This window comes from Populus euphratica, unplaced genomic scaffold (genome assembly GCF_000495115.2).
Source record: "Populus euphratica unplaced genomic scaffold, PopEup_1.0 scaffold118.1, whole genome shotgun sequence".
Lineage (NCBI taxonomy): Eukaryota > Viridiplantae > Streptophyta > Magnoliopsida > Malpighiales > Salicaceae > Populus > Populus euphratica.
Window position 1 is genome coordinate 462,593 of NW_011500007.1, and position 26,880 is coordinate 489,472.

Sequence of the window (26,880 nt, forward strand, 5' to 3'; positions counted from 1 at the left end):
AAAAATAAAAAAAATAAATTTAATTAATTTTTTAAATAAAATGTATTTATAAAAAAAACGAACAACAAAGTAATTATATAAATAAGTGTAATTTCAAGAGAAATTATTAGTTATAAACACAATTATTTCTTCTTTTCATTTAGAGATTAGGTAAGAGTTGGGTAGATATTATTTTTTAAAATGATTTTTATTTAAAAATATATTAAAATAATATTTTTTAATTTTTTATATTATCACGTTATAAAAAAACATTAATTTAAAATTTAAAAATTAAAAATTCTAAAAGGCACGGTTGGATGCTAAACGAGAGTTTAGAACATAAGATCCACCGTCAAACAGCAGTAGCCAAACAACCCTCATTTTCAAACAAATTAACCACCCTCCCCTCCCACCCCCTCCCCCTTCTCTCTCTTACTTTATTTTCTTTTTCAAGAACAAAAGACACAAAAAGAAAAAGCAGGAAGGCAGTCGTCATTTGTTCTGGGGGGTTTGTAAAGCACTCCACTCCATGTTTTTGAAACGCGGCAGCTGCAGTTCCTTCACTAGCTAGATCTACTTGTTTGGCTTTGTACATTCTTTCCACTTGGATCCACAGAGAGGAGAGGAAGCTTGGAGTTTTGCTAAGGAAGTTGCATTTGTTTCTGGATCCAAGCTCCATCATTTGAATCCAAGGATACATGTTTCGCTTTATCTTCTTCTTCGCTTTTAGCATGTAAGTTTCTAGTTTGTCTGAGTTCTCTTTGTCGGTTTTTTTTTTTTTTTTTGTGTGGGAATATTGCGTTATTATTTTACAGAGGAGTGAAAATGACTCCCTAACCGAAACAAATAATGGCATGACAGCAGGTTTTGCCTGAAATTTGTGATTTTCTCCTAACGTTGTTTTTTTTTTTTTTAATTTGCTTGCTTACTTTGTGACATTTTCTCAACAACCCAATACGAAACCGATCAATAATTCATTGCCTTTTGTTTTCCTTTCCTTTCCGTGGTCTTAATAGTAGTTTCTTAATCCATGTTGTGTGGTTTTTTTTTTTTATATATAAATTAAATTCGTTCATTCTTACAGTATGATGTCTTGTTGTTGTGGTGGTTAATTGAGAAGCAGGCTTGTTTAGCTTAAAAATGGAGGAACCACTAGGTGACGAGGGGGCTAGAAAGGCCCCGACTTCAGAGAGACAGAAGCAGCAGTCCTCTGTTAGCTCAGTGGAAACTCCCATGAAGGTTTCCAAAACCACGAAACCTACCATTTCAGCCACCTCAAATCTCTCGGCACCAAAGAGGAGTAAACTAAAGAACACTTCGGATTCAATTTCAAATGTGACCACCACAACTGCATCCTCCAGCAAAACCAGTTCAGTTCCAATCACAAGAAGAAACAGCACTGGAGGGGCTCCTGAGAAGCTATCCGTCTCTGCAACGAAACTCCAAAATACTACTACAGGTTCTGGCGGAAAGACGAATGCCGTTTCAGATTCAGTGAAACAGTCCCTTCCACAGCTTAGAAGGAGTTCCTTGCCTTCCGCAAAGCCCACGATTCGAACTACTAGTGTTTCCGAGGCTAGGAAGTCAGTTCCCATGGATAAGAGCTTGAGAACATCAATTGGGTCGGGTGTACGTAAGCCAGAGACAGTCAAGAAATCTTCAGTTAAGCCAGCATTGTCAGTCTCTTCTTCTTCGAGAAGACTTCCTTCTTCATCACTGGACAGTACTGGCAGTAGCATGAGCAGGAAGACAATTTCTAAGCTTTCTTCACCATCTGCTCGCTCCCCTTCCAGTTCTAGTGGTTTGAGAGCCGGTTCCCTGTCAATATCTCTGGACAGGAGTTCTAATTTGTCTGGTCGGAGAAGAGCAGGTACTCCTGAAAGCCGGGATTCTCGCTTCATTACTCTTCCACAGGTGGAGATTAATAAAGCTGGGGATGATGTGGTAAGCATACCATTACTATCACTCTCAAAAGAAAATGAAATGAAAAAGGCATACGTTCTCTATCATGCAAATCTCAAGCAATCCTCAGTAAAGTGCAATAACAATATGAAAGCTAAACATTAAGTTTAATCAAATCTTAATCTAAAAATAATCTCATATTTAAGAATTAAAAAAAATTAAATTCAAAGGTAATTTTATAACTAACAACCTTAAATATATAAATAATATTACAAAATTAACTAATATTTGATAAATCGATATATAATTTTTGTTCTTGCAAATTATTTTATCATAAATAAAAAAGTTTATTTTTTAATTTGTTGCTAATTTTTTTTTAAAATATAATATAGTTTTTTCTAACCAATTCTAATGAATTTTTTGGGGTTTATAAGCTAATAAACTTAACTTAATAATCATTTAATAATAATAAAATAAATTTTTAAATAATATCTAATAGGCCTGAATAAACTTAAATTAAAAATAATTATTTAATATTAAATAAACAAATAAAATATAATAATAAAAATAAAGTTTGCATGCTAATTTTTTTTTGATGTATTCTGAACCTTTAATTTCTCGTATTTTGAGTGGATTTTCAGTCTTAATTTTAAGTATATCATTCTTTTTTATCTGGATAAATTATAAATCTAGTATATATGATTTGAAAAGTTAAGATAATTTGTTTCTAAACTAGCTTGAATGGCAGAAATATTGTAGCTGTAGATTCAGATACGTCTCACATAATATACAAAAATTTAGTCTGATAAATTTGATAAGATTTGTCTAATAATTTTAATTTTCTAAAATAATATATTTTTAAATTTTATTTAATCTGAAAATTTATTATAATATAGTTTCAGGTGTTTAGTATTTTTTTTTATAAAATTTTAACTTACTTTTATATACAGTTTGAAAAATATACAAAACTAATCAATAAATATTTTAAGATAAAATTCAAATTTGAATCTTCTCTGTCACATTTATACGGTAGCATATTTGGAGACAGAGACACATTTTTTTTCCATTTTGTATTCTATTATTTTGATAGGAAATCAACATGCTTGATCCAGTATGCACAGAGGAGGAGTCTGAGACATAGATTGTCTTACATTTCGTTTTCTATTATCTTGATATATGAAAATCGATCACATGTGAATTAGTTCCAGAAACGAGTCAACCCATTTCCTTATGTCTACGTTTTTACTTCATTTTTTCTCTTTTCTCAGTGAAGAAATGCACCACCATCTTTTTGTATTTTTTAGCTGAACAGAAGTGCAAAAAATAATAAAAACTGGAATCATCAATTGTGAATTTTGTTCAACAGACATAAGAATTAATAGGTTTCATTTTTAGATGCCTGTCCAAGCATGACTGTTGAATTTCCTTTCAAGTTATGAGCTGGAATTATTCTTTTGACGTTATGAAACTGCTGTTGTTATATTCTAAGGTGTTAAATATGCGTTTAGGATTGGAGGTAGGGCATTTCTGTTCGACAGTTATGATTGCTAACCAGCATTATCTTAGTAGTGCCCCTTGTATCCCGAAAAGATGAGGGAAACTGAAAAAACACTGTATTTCATAGATGCAGGTTGCTATTAAAGGCAAATACACTACAGAACTCCAATCTCCTTTCTTGGTTTATAAATTCTTCTTCACAAAGTCTTGATAGTCATGGTAATCTTGAGAATGGGTTTTGAGAAGAAATAAAGTGTAAATTTGTAGAAAATGGACTGGTTACAGTTCTTTAGTGGAAAAAGGGACAACCATCTTTGGCTGTTCTTTTAATAAACAGTTAAAAACACATAGGGGCATGGTGATGCCAGATCCTAAATAATTGTGTGGCGTTCAAATATTGTGTCTTTAATGATTTTTTTTGTTTAATCATACGAAACTGGAGTTGTTTCATGTATTGTTAGAAAAAACATTGGGTGTTTTTTTTTTGTTGTTAAAAATTTACCGTTTTCTGGATTTTATTTTGTTTCTTTTGTGTAACATATTTTACAAAAACTTGACCAAGGTAAAATGTTTCATCGACAGCCTATATGCTTAGTTCAATTGCAATAAAATATTTTCAATTCATTAAGTTCTATTATATGTTTATTAATCGACCTATAATTTTCCACTTACAGTTTCATTCAGCTATTTCAACCTCATTGAAACATATGTTCAATGTAAAATATTTCAGTGAAAAAGATTTACATGTAAAATTTTTTCAATTTGTAAAATGTTTTTGAGATAGGAAAATGCTATGCATACGAACAGATCATTTTAGAACTCCATGCAAACATATTGGCAAGTGATAAATGGTGAACTGTGGATCAAATAAACATTAGATGATTGGTTAAACTTGAAAATAAGTAATTGCCAAATCAGTTGTATGAAAATTATGTATGATTTGTTTGCATTAATGGCATTGCTCTTTGAGATATCAATTAGTGAGATAATTGTGTTTATGTCTTTGTTCTAAAGGTTCAGTAAATATTTGTGTGAAATAGTGGTGTAATGTGGCTGAATGACATTGAGAACTCTAGAAGCTATGAGCATTAGGCATGCTTTTAATGAGTCAATGTATGCTTCACAACAAGATTGACTATGGTTGCTTATTTTTCCTTTTCCCCACTTTTTTTGGTCCTTGCCAATTTCTTTGCGATTTTTTTTTTGTTGCTTCAGAGATTGGATCTTAGGGGACACAAAGTTCGTAGTCTTGATGCGAGTGGGTTGAACTTAACTCAAAATCTAGAGGTAAACATGCACTATCTGAATGCATTGGTGCTTATATCTGCTAAACTTAGTGACGAGAATGTTTAACTGAAACTCCTGTTTGACAGTTTGTTTATCTCAGAGACAATCTCCTTCATACATTGGAAGGAATTGAGATGCTGAAGCGTGTGAAGGTGTGTTTCATGTTTTATCATGATTCCATTTCTGATTACAACACTACATGGCCTTTTTCTGTGCATACAACTTTTGAATTAGCAAAATTCAAAACTTGCCAAAGTTCCGCATTAGACATGTCTGTTAGCAAATAAAAGGAGCTTAGTTACCGATGGGCAATGCTGCTTTTGCAGGTCCTTGATTTGAGTTTCAATGAGTTCAAGGGGCCTGAGTTTGAACCTCTCGAGAATTGCCAGGCCCTTCAGGTTTGTTTCTCATGTCCATTCATCTCTTACGTTTCATGATTAGATATACTATAGACTTTGATGGTTCATTTAATAAGGTGATGACATATCTATTACCTGCAGCAACTCTATCTTGCTGGGAATCAAATCACGTCACTTGTTAGCCTTCCTCAGCTTCCTAACCTGGAGGTAAGCCTTTAAATTGTTCAAGTCTTGCTGCTCAGCTATTGTAATTCGTGATTTACAATGGATTTCTATGTCTGCACTCAAAGTAATTAGTGGTTTGATATCTTTCTTTTTGTTTGAAGTTTCTTTCGGTTGCTCAAAATAAGTTAAGGTCTCTGTCAATGGCTGGCCAACCTCGACTACAGGTGTGCATGTTGTCTAACAATGCTCCAGCATATTACAAAGTCATGATTGAATCATTTTCTTCAACTTTTTCACCTGTTTATTTTTCTCTAGGTATTAGCTGCCAGCAAAAACAAAATAACAACTCTGAAGAGCTTCCCACATCTACCAGTCCTTGAGGTTAGTTTTAAGTATTCTAATTCTGTTCTTTTAACTTTTGGAGCATGAGACAGGATTGCTAAAATGGTCTTGTATTTTCACATTCTTTATTGCCTTGCCAATCCTTCTGTTTCCTTCCATGTAGTTTTGTTTGGGTTCATACAACTGTAGCTAGTTTCTGAGTGCAATTAATTGATTAATACTGACACAAGTAAGTTTGTTTGACAGAAAAATTGATATGATTCTCTTACTTGACAGAGATAATGTTTTATATCACTGATGAATATGTCATACTAAGGTTTAGAAATCATGAAGTATTTTGCAACTATTCAAGAGTTTGTCTCAAGGCTTTTCTTGTGCAATGTGAATAAATATTGGACGATTGGAGGTATATCATTTTCATCATTAAGATTGCTTTATCTTTTACTTTGTTAAAAAAACTAATTCCTCATGTTTAAGAATATTTAAGGTTAATATGGTGAGATGACAATGCTTAGGGTTATGGACTGTCATGGAATCTTTTGCAGTGGTATTTTGACTTGGGAGTGGTAGAAATTACTGAAATATTTTTATTTTCTTTCAGCTTTCTGCCATCAATGTCTGAATTCTTAAGGATTGACATGCAGTTAATATATATATTTTTTTCTTTATCTTCTGAGCACTCATTTATTTTCTAGTGGTGTAAGAGTTGGAGACAAGATTTGATGCATTGATAACAGATGAATGGAAACATTTTGCTCATCTTCTTAAACCCACAAGCAAGAGTACATATGTAACATTCTCAATATTGTGTTGTGTTGCAGCATTTGCGAGTGGAGGAGAATCCTATACTTAAGATGCCCCATTTAGAAGCAGCCTCAATTCTGCTTGTTGGTCCTACCTTGAAAAAGTTTAATGATAGAGGTATTGTGTCATATTTCAAATGCCTTTATACAAGATTGAATGATATGTTTGTTCCTCATATACAGAACATGTGTCTGCATTTGGTTTCAATTTCCTTTGTTTCATATTTTTTTCTCTGCCTTAAAATAGGGTTTTTACTTTATTAGGTTTTCTTGCTTTGAAGATACTTTGTTACTTTTCTTCATTGTCTTCTAAACCTGGAAATTCTGATAGATCTTTCCCGAGAAGAGGTTGCAATTGCAAAACGTTATCCAGCATGCACAGCATTGTGCATTAGATATGGTTGGGAGCTTTGTCGCCCTGAGAAAGCAGCAGGTATGTATTTTGTAAAACATTCTTTGTTGGTGCATGGTTGGGACTTCAGACACTACATCAAATAATCATCACATCTCTATTGATGTTGATTTTGTCTAGATCAGGGGAGAACCCCCTATGTTAGATACTTGATTTTTATGTACTATAATCATTTTATTGTGCTTAATTTGTTATAGGAGGGTGATTTTTCATACTGCACACTTATGCTGTATGCAAGTATCTACTTCACGAGATATCTAAATGGACAACTAGCTAGGTTTGCATAGTTTTATTAAGTAATTGCGTGTTTTTTGGTGGATATTAGAATTTTTATATTATTTTCTATTTGCTAGCTAATTTTTTTATTCAATCACCTATTAGATGGTTTTTTTTTTTTTTTTACCATTCTTTTGGAGTTACATTAGAGCTTGTTGTTGATATAAAAGTTCCCTGTTCTCCTTTTACTTCTTGGTTTCTTTCCTTTCTTTGTGCTGCTTCTCTCCTCCTTTCTTCTATCATCTCTGCTCTGATTCGCCTATCCTCTTTCTCCATGACTGAATGCTTAATCACAGCAATGATGAAGGCAATGGCTCTGAAATCAGTAACCTAAGGGCTTATTACCTGAATGTGGACGTGCTAACTCGTGTTCGTTGTGCATGCCACATGAATTTGTACATGATGAATAAAAGTAAACGGGATCTTTTAAATTAGTTATGAAGGGGGTAATCAATATTTGTAGGTTCAATTAGGTACATGCCATGGTACTTCATTCCAACTTCATCACATGTGAATTTCCAAACAAAATAAATAGTCAATAAGGATTCAGTAATATTCCCCACTAACAAAAGACTGTTCCATATGTCAATAGTGCATGGTATTTAAACAAATTTCATTCAAATAGGTGAGAGATGACAATTTTCCCTTAAATGCTCTTTCGTGGTGTTTCCTCAGAGGAACAGAAAGTAGCTGGTATGATACAATGCCAAACATCTTTTGCTTCCCTATATGGAACAATACGTCTCACCATGCATTCATGCCCACCTCATTATACCTGCGATACATTTCACAGCATGAATCACAGCTTCATGCTCCAACTCCACTAGCACTTATCTGACACACATGTTAAGCAACAGAAGGCAATTGACAAATGTGGCTGTTACTTTACACAACAAAGACTGGTCCACTCATTGTTGTATTATTTTTGTATCAACATGCTGAGCAATCCTTCACTATGTCTGCCTCACTGTCACAAAATCAAGCATAAAAGAACTTATGTCTGATTAACACCTCTATCTAGCTCTCGTTTTGAGCAGGCAATGTAATCAGAATTAATACATAGTTAATGTGTTCACGTTGAGGAAATAGCTGGACCTCCAAATATGAAACATATACCAAGCTATAATGCAACATAAGCAAAGGTGACTTTGTGGATCTCCACTGCCATGTTAAATAACACCATGTGAATATTAGGCTGCTGTGACGTGTGAAGCTATCTTGCAACAAGTATTTATTGTTGATCATGCCAATTCATTAAGATTCCTTTATGAAACTTTTTGAATTGAACTGTGGTCTGCTGAACAGATTCAACCTTTTGCTTTCTATATGAGCAATGGAAAGAGCATTTCCCTCCAGGCTATCTGCTCAAAGATGCGTTGGTAGATCAACCTTTTGAAGAAGATGCTTGCCACTGCCATTTTGTTTTTGTTCAAGACAACAATCTAAGTGCTGATCCACAGTTAGTCTTAAAGTATCAATGGTTTGTGGAAGAAAGAGCACTTTCAAGCTTTTCTGCTATCCCTGATGCCACTGGAGAGGTAATTGATTCCTGCCATATAATGAACTTCTGAGCAGATATCTTCATTTTTTGCCATGCTGATAACATCATATGATGACCAGGTATACTGGCCAAAGCATGAAGACATTGGTAAATTTCTGAAAGTGGAATGTACTCCCATAATCGGAGAAATAAAGTATCCTCCTGTTTTTGCCATATCTTCACGAGTTTCACCTGGTATGTTTTGTTCCTATTTTCTTTGTAAATGGATGGTTGATATTGGATAAATTGCATGTTAATTTAGCTTCCAGTTTTTTAACATGATGTTATTTATTTTTATCTGGATAGTTTTGTAATTTGTACTTGTTGATTCATATCAAAGTGGCATCACACTCACTATAGAAAAGCCCTTTTAAAAATGCAGAAGCAGACAAATAAACATGCAAACATTTGAGAAATTGTAGGTTCTGTTAAAAAATACATGATTACTTTTTCTTTAATCTAACGTCTTTTCAATCTTTTCTTCAACCATGTAACTCACATCACACTGTCTTTCAACCTCACTTCTCCACCTTATAAAGGAAATGGAATTCCAAAGGTTGTGAACCTTGAAGTGCAAGGAGACTTAGTGGAAGGAAATGTTATCAAAGGCTATGCTGAGATTGCATGGTGTGGGGGGACTCCAGGGAAAGGTGTTGCAAGGTAAGGTTGATAACATGGTTGCAGGATATACATACCTGAAGTCAAAATATGCAATTTAAGTATATCATTCCCCTTTTTCATTTTTCAGTTGGCTGAGGAGAAGATGGAATAGCAGCCCGACGGTTATTGCTGGAGCGGAAGATGAGGAATATCATTTAACTCTAGATGACATTGATTCAAGTTTGGTTTTTATGTACACACCAGTCACAGAAGAAGGAGCCAAAGGGGAACCTCACTATAAATATACTGATTTTGTTAAAGCAGGTGTGTAGGGATAAATTTTTTGATTAGTTAGGTACTTTCTGTTTTCTCATCTTGTTCTTGTTCTTGTTCTTGTTCTTGTTCTTTTTCTTTTTTTAATTCTAGATTTTTTAATTTGAATATATGCAAATAGTATGGCATTGGATACTGAAATATTATGTAATGTTTCATTGTGATAGCTCCTCCATCGGTCAGTAATGTTCGAATTATTGGAGATATTGTTGAAGGAAATATTGTAAAGGGAGTTGGAAATTACTTTGGGGGGAAAGAAGGTCCTAGCAAGTTTGAATGGTTACGTGAGAATAAGAACACTGGGTAAGTGTACTCATTATTTCATATTCTACTCTGCTATTCTTATTCTCTTGATGTTGTTTTTTATTCTTGTCGTAAGAGCTTACACTTCAGTTGTTTTTATGCCCACAGCATTTCATGTCCAAATTCTTCTTTCCCCCTTGTCTGTTTCCAACTTGGGTTTGGATTGTTTCTGTGTATTCTAAGGGATGCACTGCTGTTTCATTTCAAGTTCTGTTTTTTTGGTAGATGTTATTTCAATCTTCTTTGCTGTTTTTTCTATTCCTAGAGATTTTGTATCCATATCAACTGGTACATCTGAGTATGCCTTGACCAATGAAGATGTTGGACGATGCTTAGCTTTTGTTTATTCACCCATTAATTTTGAAGGTAGGTCCACTACCTTTTTGGTTGTTGAAGATATAACAAGCATGTTTGCTCATCTTCTGGATTTCTAATAGATTATATTACAAAACTTAGCATGATAATTTGCACTCCTTGCAGGACAGGAAGGGGAATCTGTTACAATATTGTCTCTCCCAGTGAAGCGAGGTAGATTGAAATAATGCTGACAAATTTTGTTATGATTATTTTTATTGTTTTCTTCTGCCGGGGGGTGGGTTGGTCATTCATTCTTAATGAAAAATGTTTGATAGATTTGAAGTTCATATCAGTTGGCAAGTAATGAGTCTTTTTCTAGAATAAATTCAATTTTGGACCTCTTTCAGTCCGTGGTACCCTAATTCAACATAACTGAAGCGAATGTGCTAGTTTAAATAAATATAAAAAAGTAGCTTCACTTTTACTTGTGAAAATGGGAACTAGTCAATGTCTCAGCATAGTTCAATATAAATGTACGAGTAGTTCTTGATAAGTGTCCTTGATAAGTATATACTCTTTGAATTTGGTATGGTTTTCTAGATTCTATTCTTGATAACAACGTTACAATGTGAATTAGCTTTAATGAAGTTCCTCGTATAGTAGTTTTCTTTCATTGCTAGTAATATTTTTTACAGTATTTTGTTGTGGGGTATCTTTGTTATGTTTTTGCAGTTTATAATTTTGCATAAAGGTTCTAACTTCCATATTCATAGTGATGGTATTCTTTTTCCTGATTTCAGCTCCTCCAAAAGTAAAGAATGTGAAGATAATTGGTCATTTACGAGAAAACAGTAAGGTCACTGTAACTGGAACTGTCACTGGAGGAACTGAAAGTTCTAGCAGAGTTCAGTGGTTTAAAACAAGTTCTTCGACATTGGATGGTGAGAATAGTCTAGATGCATTGAGCACTGCAAAAATTGCAAAGGTGGGTAAATCTGTATGCCTGTATATGCACACATAAATAATGAATCAGTGTCTTTTTTGGCTTTATTTTTGATACATGATTATAGTTGAACTTTTGCTGTAATTTAGGCATTCCGCATACCCTTAGGAGCAGTTGGCTATTACATTGTTGCGAAATATACTCCTATGACTCCAGATGGTGAATCTGGAGAACCAACATATGCAATATCAGAAAAACCAGTTGAGAGTAAGTAAATCTCTTTCCTCTGCCTTGCAAAAGAATGTTGAATATGGATTTGATACAAGTTAAAGTTCTGTTTTGAAATTCACATCCACTACATATAATTTATTCACTTCTTTCAGCTCTTCCTCCAAGCCTAAATTTCTTATCAATTTCGGGCGACTACATTGAAGGTGGAATATTGACGGCATCATATGGCTATGTAGGCGGTCATGAAGGAAAAAGTGAATATAATTGGTATCTTCATGAGGTAAACACTTAAATCTAAACCATGTGTGCTACAACCTCAATTTTTTTTGTAATGATGATTTCTTTTTCACTTGTTTGGACCTGTGTTCCTAATGACGATTAGATGAGATTGAAGTTTTGTTAACATGCTTGCTAGAAGAACTTTAGCATATAAGAGAAGTTGCTTTCGTAATCATGCAACTGAAACATTCTTGTATTTGATGCTCTTTTACCCATGTAGGAAAATCATCTTCATGATATCCTTCTTTTATTTCCTTGAATGTATTCTTATATATAAACCAAAATGGAATCATTCATCAATTGAAAGAAAAAAATAACTTAACTGATTTTCACAATTGAATTTTTGATCTTTAATTTTGTTCAAATAGGTGTTCATTCATTTTATTTCGCAGATCTATGTTACTCAAATGTTGATACATCTGTTATCTGTTAAGTGATGACATGAACACTGCCATCTAAGATACCATTAGGATGATGTCATTAACGAGATGCCACATCAGCAAGTAAATGGGACGGAAAATTTCCTCTAAAACCTAACTGCAAAATTAAAAAATAATAATTATTAAATATGTATGAATTAAAAAATTATTAAATATATATAAATTAGAAAATTTCCTTCCAAAATCTAGCATATATATATATATAACAATTATTATTTTAATTTTCTAATTTTTACACACACACACACACACACATATTTAACATTTAGTTTTTTTATAATTAATAATAATAATTTTCTAATTTTCAACTAGCTTTTGGATGGAAGTTTTCCACCCATTTACTTGATGTGACATCTCATTAGTGATATTAGCCCAAAATGTTATTCTATGTATTAGCGACCATCTTATCATTTTATGTATGGACACGTTAACATTTGCTAACATACATCCACTTAGACATTTTATTATGCAAAATAAAAAGATTGAACACCCATTTGAACAAAATTAAAGATTGGACACTCAATTGTGAAAATCAAATAAGTTCAAACACTCAAAATTGTGTTATCCCATTACTTTTTTCTATTGATCTACAGCGATACCTATATGTATCCCTTAGTATGTTCATGTTTACATGTTGCAGCCTTGGTAGAATCTCAAAATTTTCTTTATTCATATTGACTGGCTGGTATTTTTATTATTTTCGGAAAACAAATGTAGCTATTTATTTTTTCCATGTTGTGTGGATTGCATTGCTTACTAGAAGAATGGGCATTAGAGGTTTCACAAGGCTTTTCTGAAGCTGGTTATAGGTTTTTTTTGTCTACCCAGGTTGTAGGTTTACAGCTCATTCTGCAAGGCGTATCATTTTTTGTTTTGTTTTTAACTATGTGCTATTTGCGATACAAATTTTCAATAGTCTTTTTTGCATCTCTAGAAAATGTCTAGGATATTTGGAACTTAACCATTTGAGTCTGAGCGAACCATGCTTCAATTACTGGTGTTCTTTTTTTTTTTTTTTTTTTTTGCTTATGTGTTCTGGAATATTTATCTTGTAACATTATCAGGTTTTATGTAATGATTTTCTTGTCTCTTGTTAGCTTTCTTTGCTTTTTTGTTTTATTATTATTTCTTGAAATCCATTTTATTGCTCCATTTGTTTTAAGAAAATTCGAGTATACCTTTATTTAGTAACAACAACAATCGAGCCTCAATCCCAAACTAGTTGTGGTTAGCTATTTGGATTCTTTTGTGCCATTCCACACAATTATCCCTTTGTTTAGAAATGTTGTCATAATGAGTTGAGCCTTTCGTCTTTTGTTTCCTTTTAGTTGTAAATTATAAAATTATTGAGCGTGTTTGATTCATTTTTTTCCCTCAAGAATTACACTTATACTGACTTTAACTGTTGTTTGAAATTTTCAGTTTGAAAGTGATACCGGATCCTTGATACTCGAGAGTTCTGGAGTTCTTCAATGTCGTGTTACTAGAGATGCAATTGGTAAATTCATATCTTTTCAGTGCGTTCCAGCTCGTGATGATGGAATAGTAGGCGAGCCAAGAACTTGCATGGGGGTAGAACGTGTTCGACCAGGTAAGTTTCTTGTCTCAGGTTTTGACAATTTTGCTTGCTTGTCCAAGTCTGAACCAAGAAGATTGAGCAGAATAATTTTGCAACTAATGTAAATCACAATATGTAAATCAGAATTATTCAGTGAAGTTTTTCCCTTAGCAATAAAACTAAAGTTTTTAGGTGAAGGCCAATTGTTTATTTTTATTTCTTAGCCTGCACTCTCTCAAAGTTTATTGGCATTTAAGCACAATTCCGCCACTACTTTTTGTTGAAATTAATCTGTAAATAAATGGAGTTACTAGGATTTGAATTCTTGATATTTGGTCAAATGGACTTCAATACTATATTAAAAATAATTTAAATAATTTAACCTAAAAGTTTTAGCTGGTAAATTGAGGTTGAAGATAAAATTTTGAATTTTAAAAAATTGTATTGAAAGTATGTTAGTTTCTTTTGGTTCTAGTTCTATGGATTTACGTATCTGTTGAGAATACTAGGAAAGACTTATGTTTAAACTGATTTATCATTTCTTTTTCAAACTTATTTCCTTACGCCAAGTTTTCTTTGATGATTAGGAAGTCCAAGATTGCTTTCTCTACAAATAGTTGGAACTGCTATCGAAGGAACTATGCTAACTGTTGACAAAAAATATTGGGGAGGGCAAGAGGGGAATTCAGTTTTCCGTTGGTTTCGGGTACTTATTTCTTCATGCATGCATGAACTTTGTAAATTTCTCACATTTGAAGGTAAATTGCCATATTTCCACGTGACATTGTGTGGCAAAAAGGAGAAACATCACATCATGGTAGAGGTGGCATTTTTCTGCTAGATCTGATTGTTGACTGCTGTATGCTTCATTCACCAAGCTATTGTTTTGCAGACAAGTTCAGATGGCACTCAAATTGAAATTCGAGGTGCCACTACTGCATCATACATGCTTTTAGTTGATGACATTGGCTGCTTTGTCTCGGTTTCTTGTGAGCCTGTGAGAAGTGATTGGGCCTGTGGTCCTATAGTACTTTCTGAACAGATGGGACCTATTATACCTGGTATATGATTTATTTCCGTTGTTGCACCCTTTTTTTTTGGCAGCATTTTTATAAACTTGTAAAATATTTAGTTTTGAGGTTTAATGTTCCTCCCCCCTCTAATCCTATTTGCTAATTAATGTTATGAGTGTAATAATTGACTCAACAAGGTCTAGTTTTGTGATTTTATCTTTAAAATCTTGTGCAGGTCCTCCAAATTGCCAATCATTAGAGTTTCTTGGATCAATGATCGAAGGACAACGCATGAGCTTTGTTGCATCTTATAGTGGAGGGTGAGACTTCTAGCGAATAATTTGTCCTTTTTTTTTTTATTGACATTAGCGATTTGTTTTTGTTAAAGAGTAATATAAATCATATTTTAGGATCTCATTTAACAACTTATACTTTCGAGTTAAGATAGTTCTTTGATATTTTCTCAAACTTTGTTCACCAAACAGTCACGAGTTTAAATCTCACTACTTTTATTTTATTTGATAAAATTAAAAAAAAAAAAATAGTTGTGAGTTTGTACAAGTTTCAAACTTAAAAGGTAGTGGTGAGTTTGTACAAGTTTCAAACTTAAAAGGCTTTCATTTAAGAGGATGTATTAAAAAATAATATAAATTATATCTTGAGGTCTCACCTAATAACTGTCTAAAATTGAAATGTTTTCTGTATTTTAGAGAGAGGGGGAACTGCTTCCACGAATGGTTTAGAGTGGAAAGTGGTGGTATCAAGGAGAAATTAAGTGAAGATGGTAAGTTCTTGTCAAGCAATACTGAATATGTTTTTTTTACCAATTTGATTTGTCTTCTTGAAATCACTCACTAGATATTAAATATCTTTTTAACATATTGCAGAGTTTCTTGATTTGACTTTAAAGGATGTCGGTAAACACATTGAACTTGTTTACACTCCAATTCGCAAAGATGGTGCAAAAGGAAGCCCTCACACCATATTATCTGATGTGATTGCACCTGGTGAGTCATACTTCTATAATTTAGGATTTATATTACACATTTATAGTCTTTTTATGGACTTCAACATCTTTGAAATTATTGCCTACAATAAAATAAAAATAGTTGCAGTTTTTGTTCATCTAAAAAGGATCTTTGGACCTGAGTGGACTGCCCAAATTGCTGTCATGATTGCTTGATTATTAGATTACATAAGGGGATAGTTTATAATTCTCTAAAAGGGCTGGCTGCATCCTTGCATCAAATTTTTACTTTGTGATCTAAATTAGTTTTGGAAAAGCTACTCTTGAGGGAAAGCTTTGCAAGGACTCATGGACTGAGTTTGAGATGGGGACCTTGGGGTTATAATAAATTATTGTTGCCATGTTTGCATGATATGTAGGTTACATAAAGGGCAATTCATAACGCTCAGGAAGGCATGTGCGTTTACATTAATTTTTACTTGCATGAGTATAAATTAATATCGGAAAGGTGCTATTGATGGAAAGCTTTGGAAGGGCATAGATATTGAGTTTGTTGTTATCATACACCAACTTCTTTTCCTGCCATCTGAGTAGTAAAAAACGATTGGAATTAATTTGATAATGTTTCAATCTGCAAACTGATCTGATCAGTTCTCTTGTTTTGCTCCACCAATTGTTCTTGCCACTTGCTTTGTTGATCAGCCATTGATTCATGAAATTCATCGTGAAGGCCTTGCATTCTTTCATCCAACCTCTTGCCATGTTCTTTAACATTTTTCAATTTGTAATTTTCCACCATCTTGATTGAATCTTAAAGCTCTGATACCAAATGTTAGGCTTCAACCTTAACAAGTTACTACTAGAAAGGAATAAGGGAAAAGAAGAAGTAGAACAAGAAGAAGAAGAAGAGAAGAGTTGATACAGAATTTGTTACTTCATTCATTTCCTGCCCTCACTAATCTCATAGTCTTATTTATATCTTGAAGCTAGCTGATTGGCCTCTAACTTCCTGTAACTCCCTTCCTAATTGCTACTAACTGAATCAGCTAATTTCAATTCACATGCTAATTTCAAGCCAATGTTACGCTATGACCAATCTTTTGCTGCAACTACTTTCCAAAGCCAAGGTTCTCAACAAATTAGTTCTTATTGGTTTTCAGTGGCAAACCTTGGATTGTAGCTCACTTCTTTGTTCTTGTAGACTGCTTGGATTGTAGCTCACTTCTTTGTTCTTGTATTGAGATTTCACCTATCCTTATTAACGATTTGATACAATAAATGGCATTTGAAATATATGTAAAAAAAAATGGAAGTGTCTTTGCTTTTTGTTAATGTATTTTTAGCCTCTGTCCTCTAAGTTGGGCATGCTGCTTCATTACATTCCTGATTTAAGTTATTGAATCTAATTTGATATTTTAGTGTTTTCAGTACCAATTCTTTTTAGCAATTTTGTCATTATATAAAAATGCTATTGTACTCATATATATATATCTTCTATGTTAATATTTTTAAACAGCTGATCCAGTGGGATTGGAACTTTTGATTCCTTCTTGCTACGAGGACAAGGAAGTTACCCCGCAAAAAACATACTTTGGTGGACAGGAAGGTGCTGGGGAGTATATTTGGTTCCGAACAAGGAACAAGCTAAATAAATCTGAATTGTTGGATATAGCAAATGCTGGTGATCATGTTCTTATATGTGGTAAAACCCTGTAAGTACATATATAGTAAAACCCTGTAAGTTCATATATATAATACACTGGGTTCCAAGAATTGAGAATGTTAGACCCATATTAACCATAAATTTCTGAGATTAATGTGCACTCGTGGTAGGCCATATACTCCATCAATTGAGGATGTGGGAGCTTATTTGGCTCTGTACTGGCTGCCTACTCGTGCAGATGGCAAGTGTGGAAAGCCTTTGGTCTCAATTTCCAACTCTCCAGTTAACCCTGGTACTCATTCGTACTTTTAAATTCATATGTTCCTTGACAATGGTCAACACAAATACCTGCCTTTTTATGCAAGGTTACAGATAGTCATAGATCTTCCATAAATTTCATCAAAGGTGCATGCATTTTGGTTTTCTGTTAATCATGTGATGAACCTACCATATTTTGGCTACCTTTTGAACTGTGGTACAATTGATTAAATTTTGAATTACGTACACTCCATTCATTATACCAATCCATGCTCTGGTCCAAGTTATGCCAAGATGTTGCATTTATTTAGTTCTTTTCCTTAAATTTTGCTCTTTAACATGTGAAATTGATATCACATGGCAGCTCTTCCGGTAGTTTCTAATGTTAATGTGAAGAAGCTGCCTTCGGGTGTTTATGCTGGAGAAGGAAAGTATTTTGGTGGGCATGAGGGATTGAGCCTCTTCAGCTGGTATAGAGAGACAAACGATGGAGCTATCAGTCTTATTGAGGGGGCAACCTATATAACTTATGAGGTCACAGATTCAGATTACAATTGCCGTTTATTGTTTGGGTAACTTTTTTTTTTTTTTAAATTTTTTAACCATGGTATCTGCTGGCAGAAAGTGCTTTAAAGTTTAAACTAATTATTTATTGATGTGCCAAACCTTTGAATGTTTACTCTATAACACTTTTCCCATATTCCTTTGGTTATTAAGCCTATATAACAGTATATTTTAATGTGTCTCACTGTTTTTCTTAGATACACACCTGTTCGTTCAGATTCAGTTGTAGGTGAGCTTAAGTTGTCTGAGCCAACTGGCCTTGTTCTCCCAGGTGTGTATTTTGGGAAAGAATGGGTAACATCATTTTGCACTACTTGGTAAATTGTGACCGCATTTTTAACTGTAGATGTTGACTAAGTTGGACTAGCTGACCTTATTACTAGTTCATGTGTTGCCCAACTCTTTAGTTGTGCTGTTGTGTTGATTCTGTTTTCTTGTAGATCAAAATGCTGTGAATTTTCCCTCAAAATTTTATGTTGCTTTCCAAACACTACATAGAAAATAAAGTAGGTGATATTATGTTATAGTTAACAAGGGTTAATATTGTCTCAATTTCCCTGTTTTTTGTGTAAAAGAATGAGAAGTCTCCAAAGATAAATTGTAAATTTAAGGGAGTGAGTCTCCTAGATATATGTAGATATATGGTGTTGTGCTCTTCTGATTTTTTTAAACACCATTACATGGAGTTCATTTTAGAGAAATAAAGAATTTACTGTTCTTGAGCAACAACCTTCAGTAAGCAGGCTTTAGCCTTTGCCTTGTGCTATTACATCTCATTGTAGTACTCACTTTTTTAGGTGAGTACTATCATTGAATATATCATTCATGAAAGTGTACTCTGAATGGATTTAGAGCCTCTTTGGTATTGTAGTAGTGGTTGTAGTTTAAAGTGTTTTTCGCTTAGAAATGCTTCAAAATGATTTTTTATTTTATTTTTTGAAAATAATTTTTGAGATTAGCACATCAAAACGATTTGAAAATATATATATAAAAAAATTTTAGCAAAAAAAAGAATTTATTTTGAATTTTGAGGGTACACGGTTTCAACCGCGTTCTCAAATGTGCTCTTAATTCAATTTATCTAAACTACGAACTAGCTAGGAAAGCTAGTGAAGTCTGGAAAAGGATGAGCATCTGGGATTTGTACTTTGATCTAAATTAGAAAGTGCGGAGATTATATCCTTTTGGAATTTGTTTCTCATTGGGAGCATCATGCAAATTAAACTATATTTCTTATTTGTCCCAGAGCTTCCACAAGTGGAAATGGTTGCTCTCACGGGAAAGGCAATTGAAGGTGATGTACTTACTGCTGTTGAAGTGATCCCAAAGAGTGAAACCCAGCAATCTGTTTGGAGCAAGTACAAGAAAGAAGTCAGATATCAATGGTGAAATGCTAAATTCTCTTATCAGAGTTTTTCTTCTATGAGTTTAGATATTCTAACAATAACCCTTACTGTTAGGCATTCTTTTTCTAAATCATAAGCAAAAATATAGAAAAAATGATAGAAGTGTTTTAAACCTCTAACAATAACCAATAAAAGTTGGATTTTTATGAATGGTAAATACAATTGAAGTGTTTTAAACTTGTTCAACTTACACGAGCAGCATGAATCTAATTCGATTGTCTTTTTATTGGAACCAAAATTCCTATCTAGACATGTTTAAATGAAGTTTTTTCTGTTGGGAATCTACGTAAATAGCTGCCAAAATTGCCATGACATAATTTGTGGTTACTTGTGAAATGGCTTGCATAACAATTGATGGCTGGCTTCTGTTTCAGAATTTGGCATTTATGCAATTAAGTCACAAATATTTCTTGTCTTTTGAATTTCGTCATAGGTCCTTGTCTATTGTCATTCTTGTATTTGACACGGATGCTGCAGGTTCTGCTCATCAGTGACAGGGGATAGCAACTCTTTTGAGCACTTGCCTGCACAACGCTCCTGCTCTTACAAGTTGCGGCTAGAGGACATTGGTAGATGCTTCAAATGTGAATGTATTGTGACTGATGTCTTTGGAAGGTCAAGTGAGCCAGCATATGCTGAGATTGGTCCTGTATTGCCAGGTTTGAAGTGCAATCACTTGACTTGAAACTATGTTTTTTCTTAGTGGAAATTATTTTAATTTTTAATCTGTTTTCATTGATTTGATTTCAAACTTCTGTTATCACTCCATGAGATGCGTGTAGATGCTTATTCTGATTGCTTGTGAATTTTAAGCAACACAATCCAATTTCTTGATTTAATTGCTCCAATTGTACTTTTCTGACAGTTTTTGCTAGCTAAGTGAATGTCTAGAAGAATTGACTATAAATCACATATATTGCAATTATTTCAACATGCATGGATGTCTTTCTATTCAGGTTAAAGTGCTATTGCTTGATTCAAACGCTGTAAAAGTAATGTTATGCATATATCTGTGTTTAATTAAAAGTGAAATCCTATCATATGTGTGTGTGTGTGTATTTCAAAATTCAAACTATCCTGTTATTTTGTAAAGCATTCACTCGTGAAGCTTTTATGTCTTTTTATATCTTTCTTGGTTTTACAAGTAGTTTTTCTTGGATTTTTGTCTCATGTAAGCTGGATATAATTCTAAATTTTCAATGCCAGATCTTTACTGGTGAAAGTTTCTGTTCTTTTTTTCTTGTTGATGTTTTCTTTGCTAATATTTGATTGTACTGCTGTTGGCTATGTTCTCTGCATGCTAAACACTTGATTGCATTCTTATATTTTGGATTATGAAGTATTTGTCCCTCGTGATTTCTGTTTGTTGTTTAAGTTACTGAATTATTGTTTGATTTTAGGGATACCTAGAATAGCTAAGTTGGAGATTGAGGGAAGAGGTTTTCACACCAATTTATATGCTGTTCGAGGCGTTTACAGTGGAGGAAAAGAAGGAAAAAGTAGAATTCAATGGCTTAGATCGATGGTTGGTAGTCCTGATTTGATTTCCATTCCAGGTATGACACCTGAAAAAACATTAAATTGTTCTGTAAAATGATGGAATCACACTAACAAAAATCTCATCATTGACATATTTGTAGACAATATTCTCTTTTTGTTTAGTTACATTACTGGTTTTGGGTTCCACTTGAGTACAGGTGATGATGTTGAAATAAACTTGTATTTGACTTGAAAAATTATTTGATCTTGCAGGGGAGGTGGGAAGGATGTACGAAGCTAATGTGGATGATGTGGGGTACAGGTTGGTGGCAATTTATACTCCTGTGAGAGAAGATGGTGTTGAGGGGCAACCGGTGTCTGCCTCAACAGAGGCAACTGCAGTTGGTAACCACGAATTCCATCTGCTGCTTATTCTTTCCTTTTCACACTATTTATTTTAACCATGCAAGCAAGTTATTGTTGATAAAAAAAATAAAAAAATATTCAGGTCACTTGTGCAGGTTCAGCGAGATTTGAATTTTTTCAGTCGTATAATTCTTCTGATTCTAACCTAAACCTTAGAAGGAACCGTGGAACAATGCATGACCAAAAAAATACTAGTGTATGTGTGAAACAATGTCTGATTAACTATTTGACTATATACTCTAATGAAATTATGAGAAAGGAAAATAGGAAGCCTTAGGTAAACATCAAGCGCAATAACAATCAATCTTTAGACTTGTGAAGAAATTATTTTTATTTAGATGAAATGATTAGCAATTAAAAGAAGAAAAGAACGTTCCTTGAATAGTAAATTGATGCTTACAATAATTGAGTTTGCCATAATACTGATGAAATTGTTGATTTTGGGTTTGGTATGAATCATAGCATTTATCTTTCAGTAATTGTTGAAGGTTGAGGTTTATAATTGGGTATATAGGTGGGAGGGTAAGGGACTTTCCTGGAGTTTTGCAAAATGAAAAGCTGTTGAACTTGAAAAGAAAGAGTTTAAGGAAAATAAAGTTAAGAAATGCTGAGGGTTTTCTTTTTATTTTTAGTTTGTATATTTGCTAGCAGATTACTTATGCGTTGTTGGGGTTTATTAGTAATAAAACATTTTTTACTTGTTAGAACATATAGATTTAATTCAACAAATCAATGGATTAGCACTACTGGTAATTAAAAATGAATAAAAAAATTCCACAGTACTTGTAATTAAAAGGAGTGGGTATGAAATCTTAAGAAAATTTGAAAAACATTGCACTAAATTGTATATTAAATAAATTTTATAAAGAAAAATAAAGAAAAAGAGAGGAAGTGGCATTGAGAAAAATGTCATAAGTAGAGAATTTTATATGCATGCATGTAGCTATTTTTCCATGTTTTTTAGGAGATTCTAAATAGACAACTGATTAGTAGAATTATCTTTGTTATAGAAGTTTGTGTTTACTAATAATAATAATACTAATTAATTTGATATTTATTTAAATACTAATTTGTTATTAATCTTCATATTATTATCAATTAAAAAAATAAAAAGTTACTTGCATATCCTACACGGGAGCACCGGAATTGAGGATAAATACTTAAAGCTTATCCAAAAGCTTGAGATTTAATATAGATAGATAGATAGATGCTCTTCCAAATTTGTTAGAAAACAAAATTGACGTGCCTTGCTCTTTTGGAGAAAGATTTAGAAAGTGCCTTAACTGACAAAAAAAAAAAAAACTGGTTGAACTCAGCTGGACACCCATCTCATAAAATTTCTGATTTGATCCCTGGCATATCAATCATGTGCCATGAAATTGTGACCAAAGTTTTAACTGAAACCTGCTAGGTTGTGGCTTGTACTAGTCATTGCTGAATTAAAAATAGAAAACTTTTTTTTTCTTTTTTCGAACAAGAGGTCTGAAGGCTTTGGACTACACAATAGGAAGTATCCCTCTCACATCCTTAAATCCACTGTCCCTCCCATTGCCTGGACTTGAGTACTCCCAAGTAGAAATGGCTAGTCTTAATTGAGTGGTCCTCCAGGGACAAATTGCTGCGAACTTTAAGATACTGAAATAATGTATTGATCAAGAAATGAGATGTGTGCATTAAATTTGATTTATGACCATACAAGATTTGACTTGCCAATTCTTTTGTCCCACTCCAAGGGCGAACCTATGACAAACTTTATGTGTGGTCGATGTCATACCATTGTTTTGCTTATATTTTTTTCTCACATCTGTATAATCTCTCAATTCTGTGATAGTCTGTCTTCTATTTTTCTAATTTTGATATGACCAACTTTCAGAGCCTGATGTTTTAAAAGAAGTTAAGCAGAAGCTTGAACTTGGATCTGTGAAATTTGAGGTGTGTATATTTTGAGTATTATGCTGAATTTAATTCCTTCTAAACTAGTCGATTGTTGCTGTGTTTCTTGTACATCTACACTCTGCATTTGGTAAAACATGTATCTAAGGACGTGTTAACTTCATGAAAAGAATAATATCTCAAGAGTTTCTTGTATACTATGTTCTTTCATTGGAGATTTTTCTCCCTCTTTACTGTTGAGTTGCAAAGGCTTGGTAAAGGTGCATTTTAAGTTATGCCACACATCTCATGCTCTAGAACTCTTTTAATTTGAGGGGAGAAAGACAGGAGGATGAAATCTGGACAGCTTCTTTGTGTTGGCAGGGGGTGGGGTGGGGTGGTTGTTCTCTGTGAGAGAAAAAAAGGGGCATTGCCTGAATTACCATGTTTAGTATTATTGTTTGGTTTTGATCAAATATATTATTGCTCATCATGAAAGGAGCACTTGAAGTGGACAGTTGCAATAGTCTCAACTGTGCAAAGCAGTTCTCTCTCTCACACACACACACTTCTTTTACTACATGGTTCCTGAACTGACTGCAAGTCTTTGAATACAGGTATTATGTAACAAAGACTGTTCTGCAAAAAAGGTCTCTCCATTTCATTGCAATTTTGTGCTTAAAGTTGAGAATGGTAAAAAATAAACTAGCATTTTAATGTCATTGTTAATATTGCAGATTCTCGGAGAGGGTAGTAGTCTTGAGAGAAGAATACTAGAAGTTAATAGAAAACGAGTGAAAGTTGTGAAGCCAGGTTCTAAGACTTCATTTCCAACAACTGAAATTCGTGGAAGTTATGCTCCTCCCTTTCTTGTGAGTTTGTGTCAAAACTTCATTAGTTTTGTTTACATCCTGCATGGTTTGTTCCGTGGCACACAGTATTGTTCCAAACTTGTTGGTATCATGGTTTGAAGGAGGAATTCATTTAAGTTTTTCATTCAGTCAAATTGGGTACAGATTATAGATTCAATATATAGATTGCATCTCCACACGTTTTGCAGATGATAGGATACAATTATTTCAGGTGGAGGTTTTTTTCCAATAAACCATACTTTCTTGTTGTTATTTATCAAAGGAGGTACTTTTAACCTAATCCAAGATAACTTTGTCGTGTAGGGCTCTCCTTGCCATATCATTCTTTTTCTTTCAATAACTAATAATGTGTTAATAAAATAAATGGTATCTTGGAAATTCATCCACCCTTGTTGATCTTGATACTCGTGTGCTTTTGGATGTCTATTAGAAGATTTAGTTAAAGACTGCGTAGGCCTGTAGAGCATCTATGCAATGATTTTGTGGATCAGTTGTAAGGACTAAGGAAGTTATTGATGGGATAGCTTTGAAGGTATGTGGTTATATATCTGAAGTTCATGTAGGGACTTTCGGTTATAAGGATTGTTAGGAATTCCGGCACTGAATGATAGATGGAAGCAAGAGAGAATAATTTTTTATTGCAACAAAAAAAAAAGAAGGAAAATGTTTCCATGTTTATGTTAAGGTTACTGGGAATTCAAGCACAAGCTAAGGGACAAAAAACATGTTTGGGAAGTATGATGGCTGGGAATCCAAGATCTGGAAGCAGTATGTGTGTGTGTGTCAGTTCTGTTGTTTAAAACAAGATGTTTACCTAGTCATGTATGTAAAAACCTAGGTTACAAACAAATCTAACTAGTCTAACGTAATGTTGACTGTCTTATTTTAATGTCATAGGAAAAAAAAAAAAGATGACATGGATTGTCGAGGTAGAATCTTCGTGCCTCAAAGTACCGCAGTTTGGTAAATAAATTTAGAAATACTTTATTATGGTAAAAAAATATTTAAAAATTGCCCCTATTTAAAAAAAAAAAAAAAACTGATTCTAGGTGATGCATCTCATTTTATGTTGCCATGTTCCCACATGACAAAAACAGTTTTTGTACTGAGTTTTAGCTTCACACACTTCTCTTTGCTATCTCAATAATACAGAAAAGCTAAGGCTTAAAGAATTTGCAGGTGGATCTTTTCCGAAATGATCAACATCGGCTTAGGATTGTTGTGGATAGTGAGAATGAAGTAGACCTGATGGTCCAGTCCCGACATTTACGGGATGTCATCGTGCTTGTGATCCGAGGCTTTGCTCAACGATTCAATAGCACATCCCTCAATTCTCTGCTCAAAATAGAGACATAACTAATATATAAAGTGACTGGTATTTATGCAGGCCTGATCCACTCTTATTCCTCGCTCATTTCTTATTCCTATTTGTGCTTCTTTGGTTTCTTGGAGCCTCCTTGCGTGTAACTTGTGGTTTGCAGTAATGGAAGGATGAGGTGTTGAGAATACGATGAAATCAAGCTATTTGAGAATACGATGTATGCTCTCTCTCTTTCTTTTTTAACCCTTTTTGATATAAATGTATGGCTGGATGCGGGTAAGGCTTCACATATCTCCAGGGGAAAATTTTAGGTTGACACCCTCCCACCATGAGCCTACTAACATGAAATATCTGGGACATCATGAAGTAGGAGAAATCTCATCCTAATTCACTGGTGTTTCGGTGGTTGTTTAAACTTCCAACTTTGAGCAGCTTGCTTGTGTTATAATTTTGTCCATGGCTGTCAACCATGTTAATCACATCGGCTTCAGGGCTCACGGTGTAGTGGTTGTTTAAGCTTCGAACTTTGAGCAGCTTGCTTGTGTTAGAATTTTGTCCATGGCTGTCAACCATGCTAATCACATCGGCTTCAGGGCTCACGGTGTAATTTTTTGCTCCATTGCTGTCACGAATGTAAGCAATGCATGGCTCAATCTCCCCGTCATTCATTTCACCGCAGATGACATCATCTGGGTTTGAGGGCTCGTATGTCAATTCCTTAATATCCTAAATAAAGTATTTAATATGAAAACAAATAAAAAGTTGGCTTATAGGCTTGAAATAACTATTTTTAAGGTTTATTTGTTTCATATACCGAGAATATCTCTACGATACAAGTAAGCTTTTTAAACTTTAAAAAAAATAAGAAGACAAAAAAAAGTGTTTTATTTAATGTGTTCTTTATGTAGTAAAATGTTTATTAGAATGGCAACATTATATCAACTATATGAATATTAATAAAATAATTATATTTTAAGTTAAATTGAATAGTTATATTCAATTTTATTTTAATAGTCACAAATATTTAATTATGAAAATCTAAGAAATTAATTCAAAAAAAATTAATATTTTGATATTAGAAATATCTATATAATAGTATTTTATATTCAATTTTATTTTAATAGTCACAAATATTTAATTATGAAAATCTAAGAAATTAATTCAAAAAAAATTAATATTTTGATATTAGAAATATCTATATAATAGTATTAGGAAGCCAACTAGAAAAGCATGTCCACCGGAACTTTCATTTAATTTACTATATAATAGAAACTAACGCATAAATATTTAGGAGGAAGTGTTTCTTTTCACCGTGGAATTGATATCTTGTATTTATTTATAATTTATATATGTTATAAATATCCTTTTATTTGATAGAATTATATTTACAAGAAGTTAGTTTACAATTTAAACATTTAATTGGTATTATAACTTAAATCCTATTAAAGTTATTGATGTTCATATGTTAAATCAAAATTTTTATTGTAGAATTA

The 26,880-nt window shown here is 33.3% G+C and overlaps 1 protein-coding gene and 1 long non-coding RNA gene across 3 annotated transcripts; one reads left to right on the plus strand and one right to left on the minus strand.

Moving 5' to 3' along the window:
* Positions 1 to 407: 407 nt before the first annotated feature.
* On the plus strand, positions 408 to 25,774 carry LOC105141259 (187-kDa microtubule-associated protein AIR9-like). Of its 2 annotated transcripts, XM_011048437.1 has the most exons (38): positions 408 to 712; positions 1,103 to 1,923; positions 4,594 to 4,665; positions 4,752 to 4,817; positions 4,992 to 5,063; positions 5,166 to 5,231; positions 5,351 to 5,413; positions 5,505 to 5,570; positions 6,353 to 6,452; positions 6,666 to 6,767; positions 8,328 to 8,560; positions 8,643 to 8,757; positions 9,102 to 9,222; positions 9,311 to 9,486; positions 9,663 to 9,798; positions 10,064 to 10,164; positions 10,279 to 10,326; positions 10,896 to 11,080; positions 11,188 to 11,305; positions 11,422 to 11,549; positions 13,411 to 13,579; positions 14,134 to 14,252; positions 14,439 to 14,607; positions 14,795 to 14,879; positions 15,270 to 15,343; positions 15,447 to 15,566; positions 17,043 to 17,238; positions 17,360 to 17,481; positions 17,812 to 18,019; positions 18,209 to 18,282; positions 19,258 to 19,396; positions 19,895 to 20,076; positions 20,818 to 20,973; positions 21,170 to 21,301; positions 23,196 to 23,254; positions 23,812 to 23,844; positions 23,932 to 24,066; positions 25,246 to 25,774. In XM_011048437.1, exons 2-38 carry the CDS (start codon positions 1,120 to 1,122, stop codon positions 25,420 to 25,422), a joined length of 5,121 nt encoding a protein of 1,706 aa, XP_011046739.1. In that variant the 5' UTR covers positions 408 to 712; positions 1,103 to 1,119; the 3' UTR covers positions 25,423 to 25,774. The 2 variants fall into 2 exon arrangements, with proteins under 2 accessions (XP_011046739.1, XP_011046738.1); XM_011048436.1 differs by lacking the exons at positions 19,258 to 19,396; positions 19,895 to 20,076; positions 20,818 to 20,973; ... (3 more) ...; positions 23,932 to 24,066; positions 25,246 to 25,774 and having other exon boundaries at positions 1,100 to 1,923; positions 18,209 to 18,792.
* Positions 24,292 to 25,268, minus strand: LOC105141258 (uncharacterized). Its single transcript, XR_845330.1, has 2 exons — positions 24,568 to 25,268; positions 24,292 to 24,533 (listed from the first exon to the last, which is right to left on the minus strand). It is a non-coding gene; the product is annotated as an uncharacterized LOC105141258 (long non-coding RNA).
* Positions 25,775 to 26,880: the final 1,106 nt, after the last annotated feature.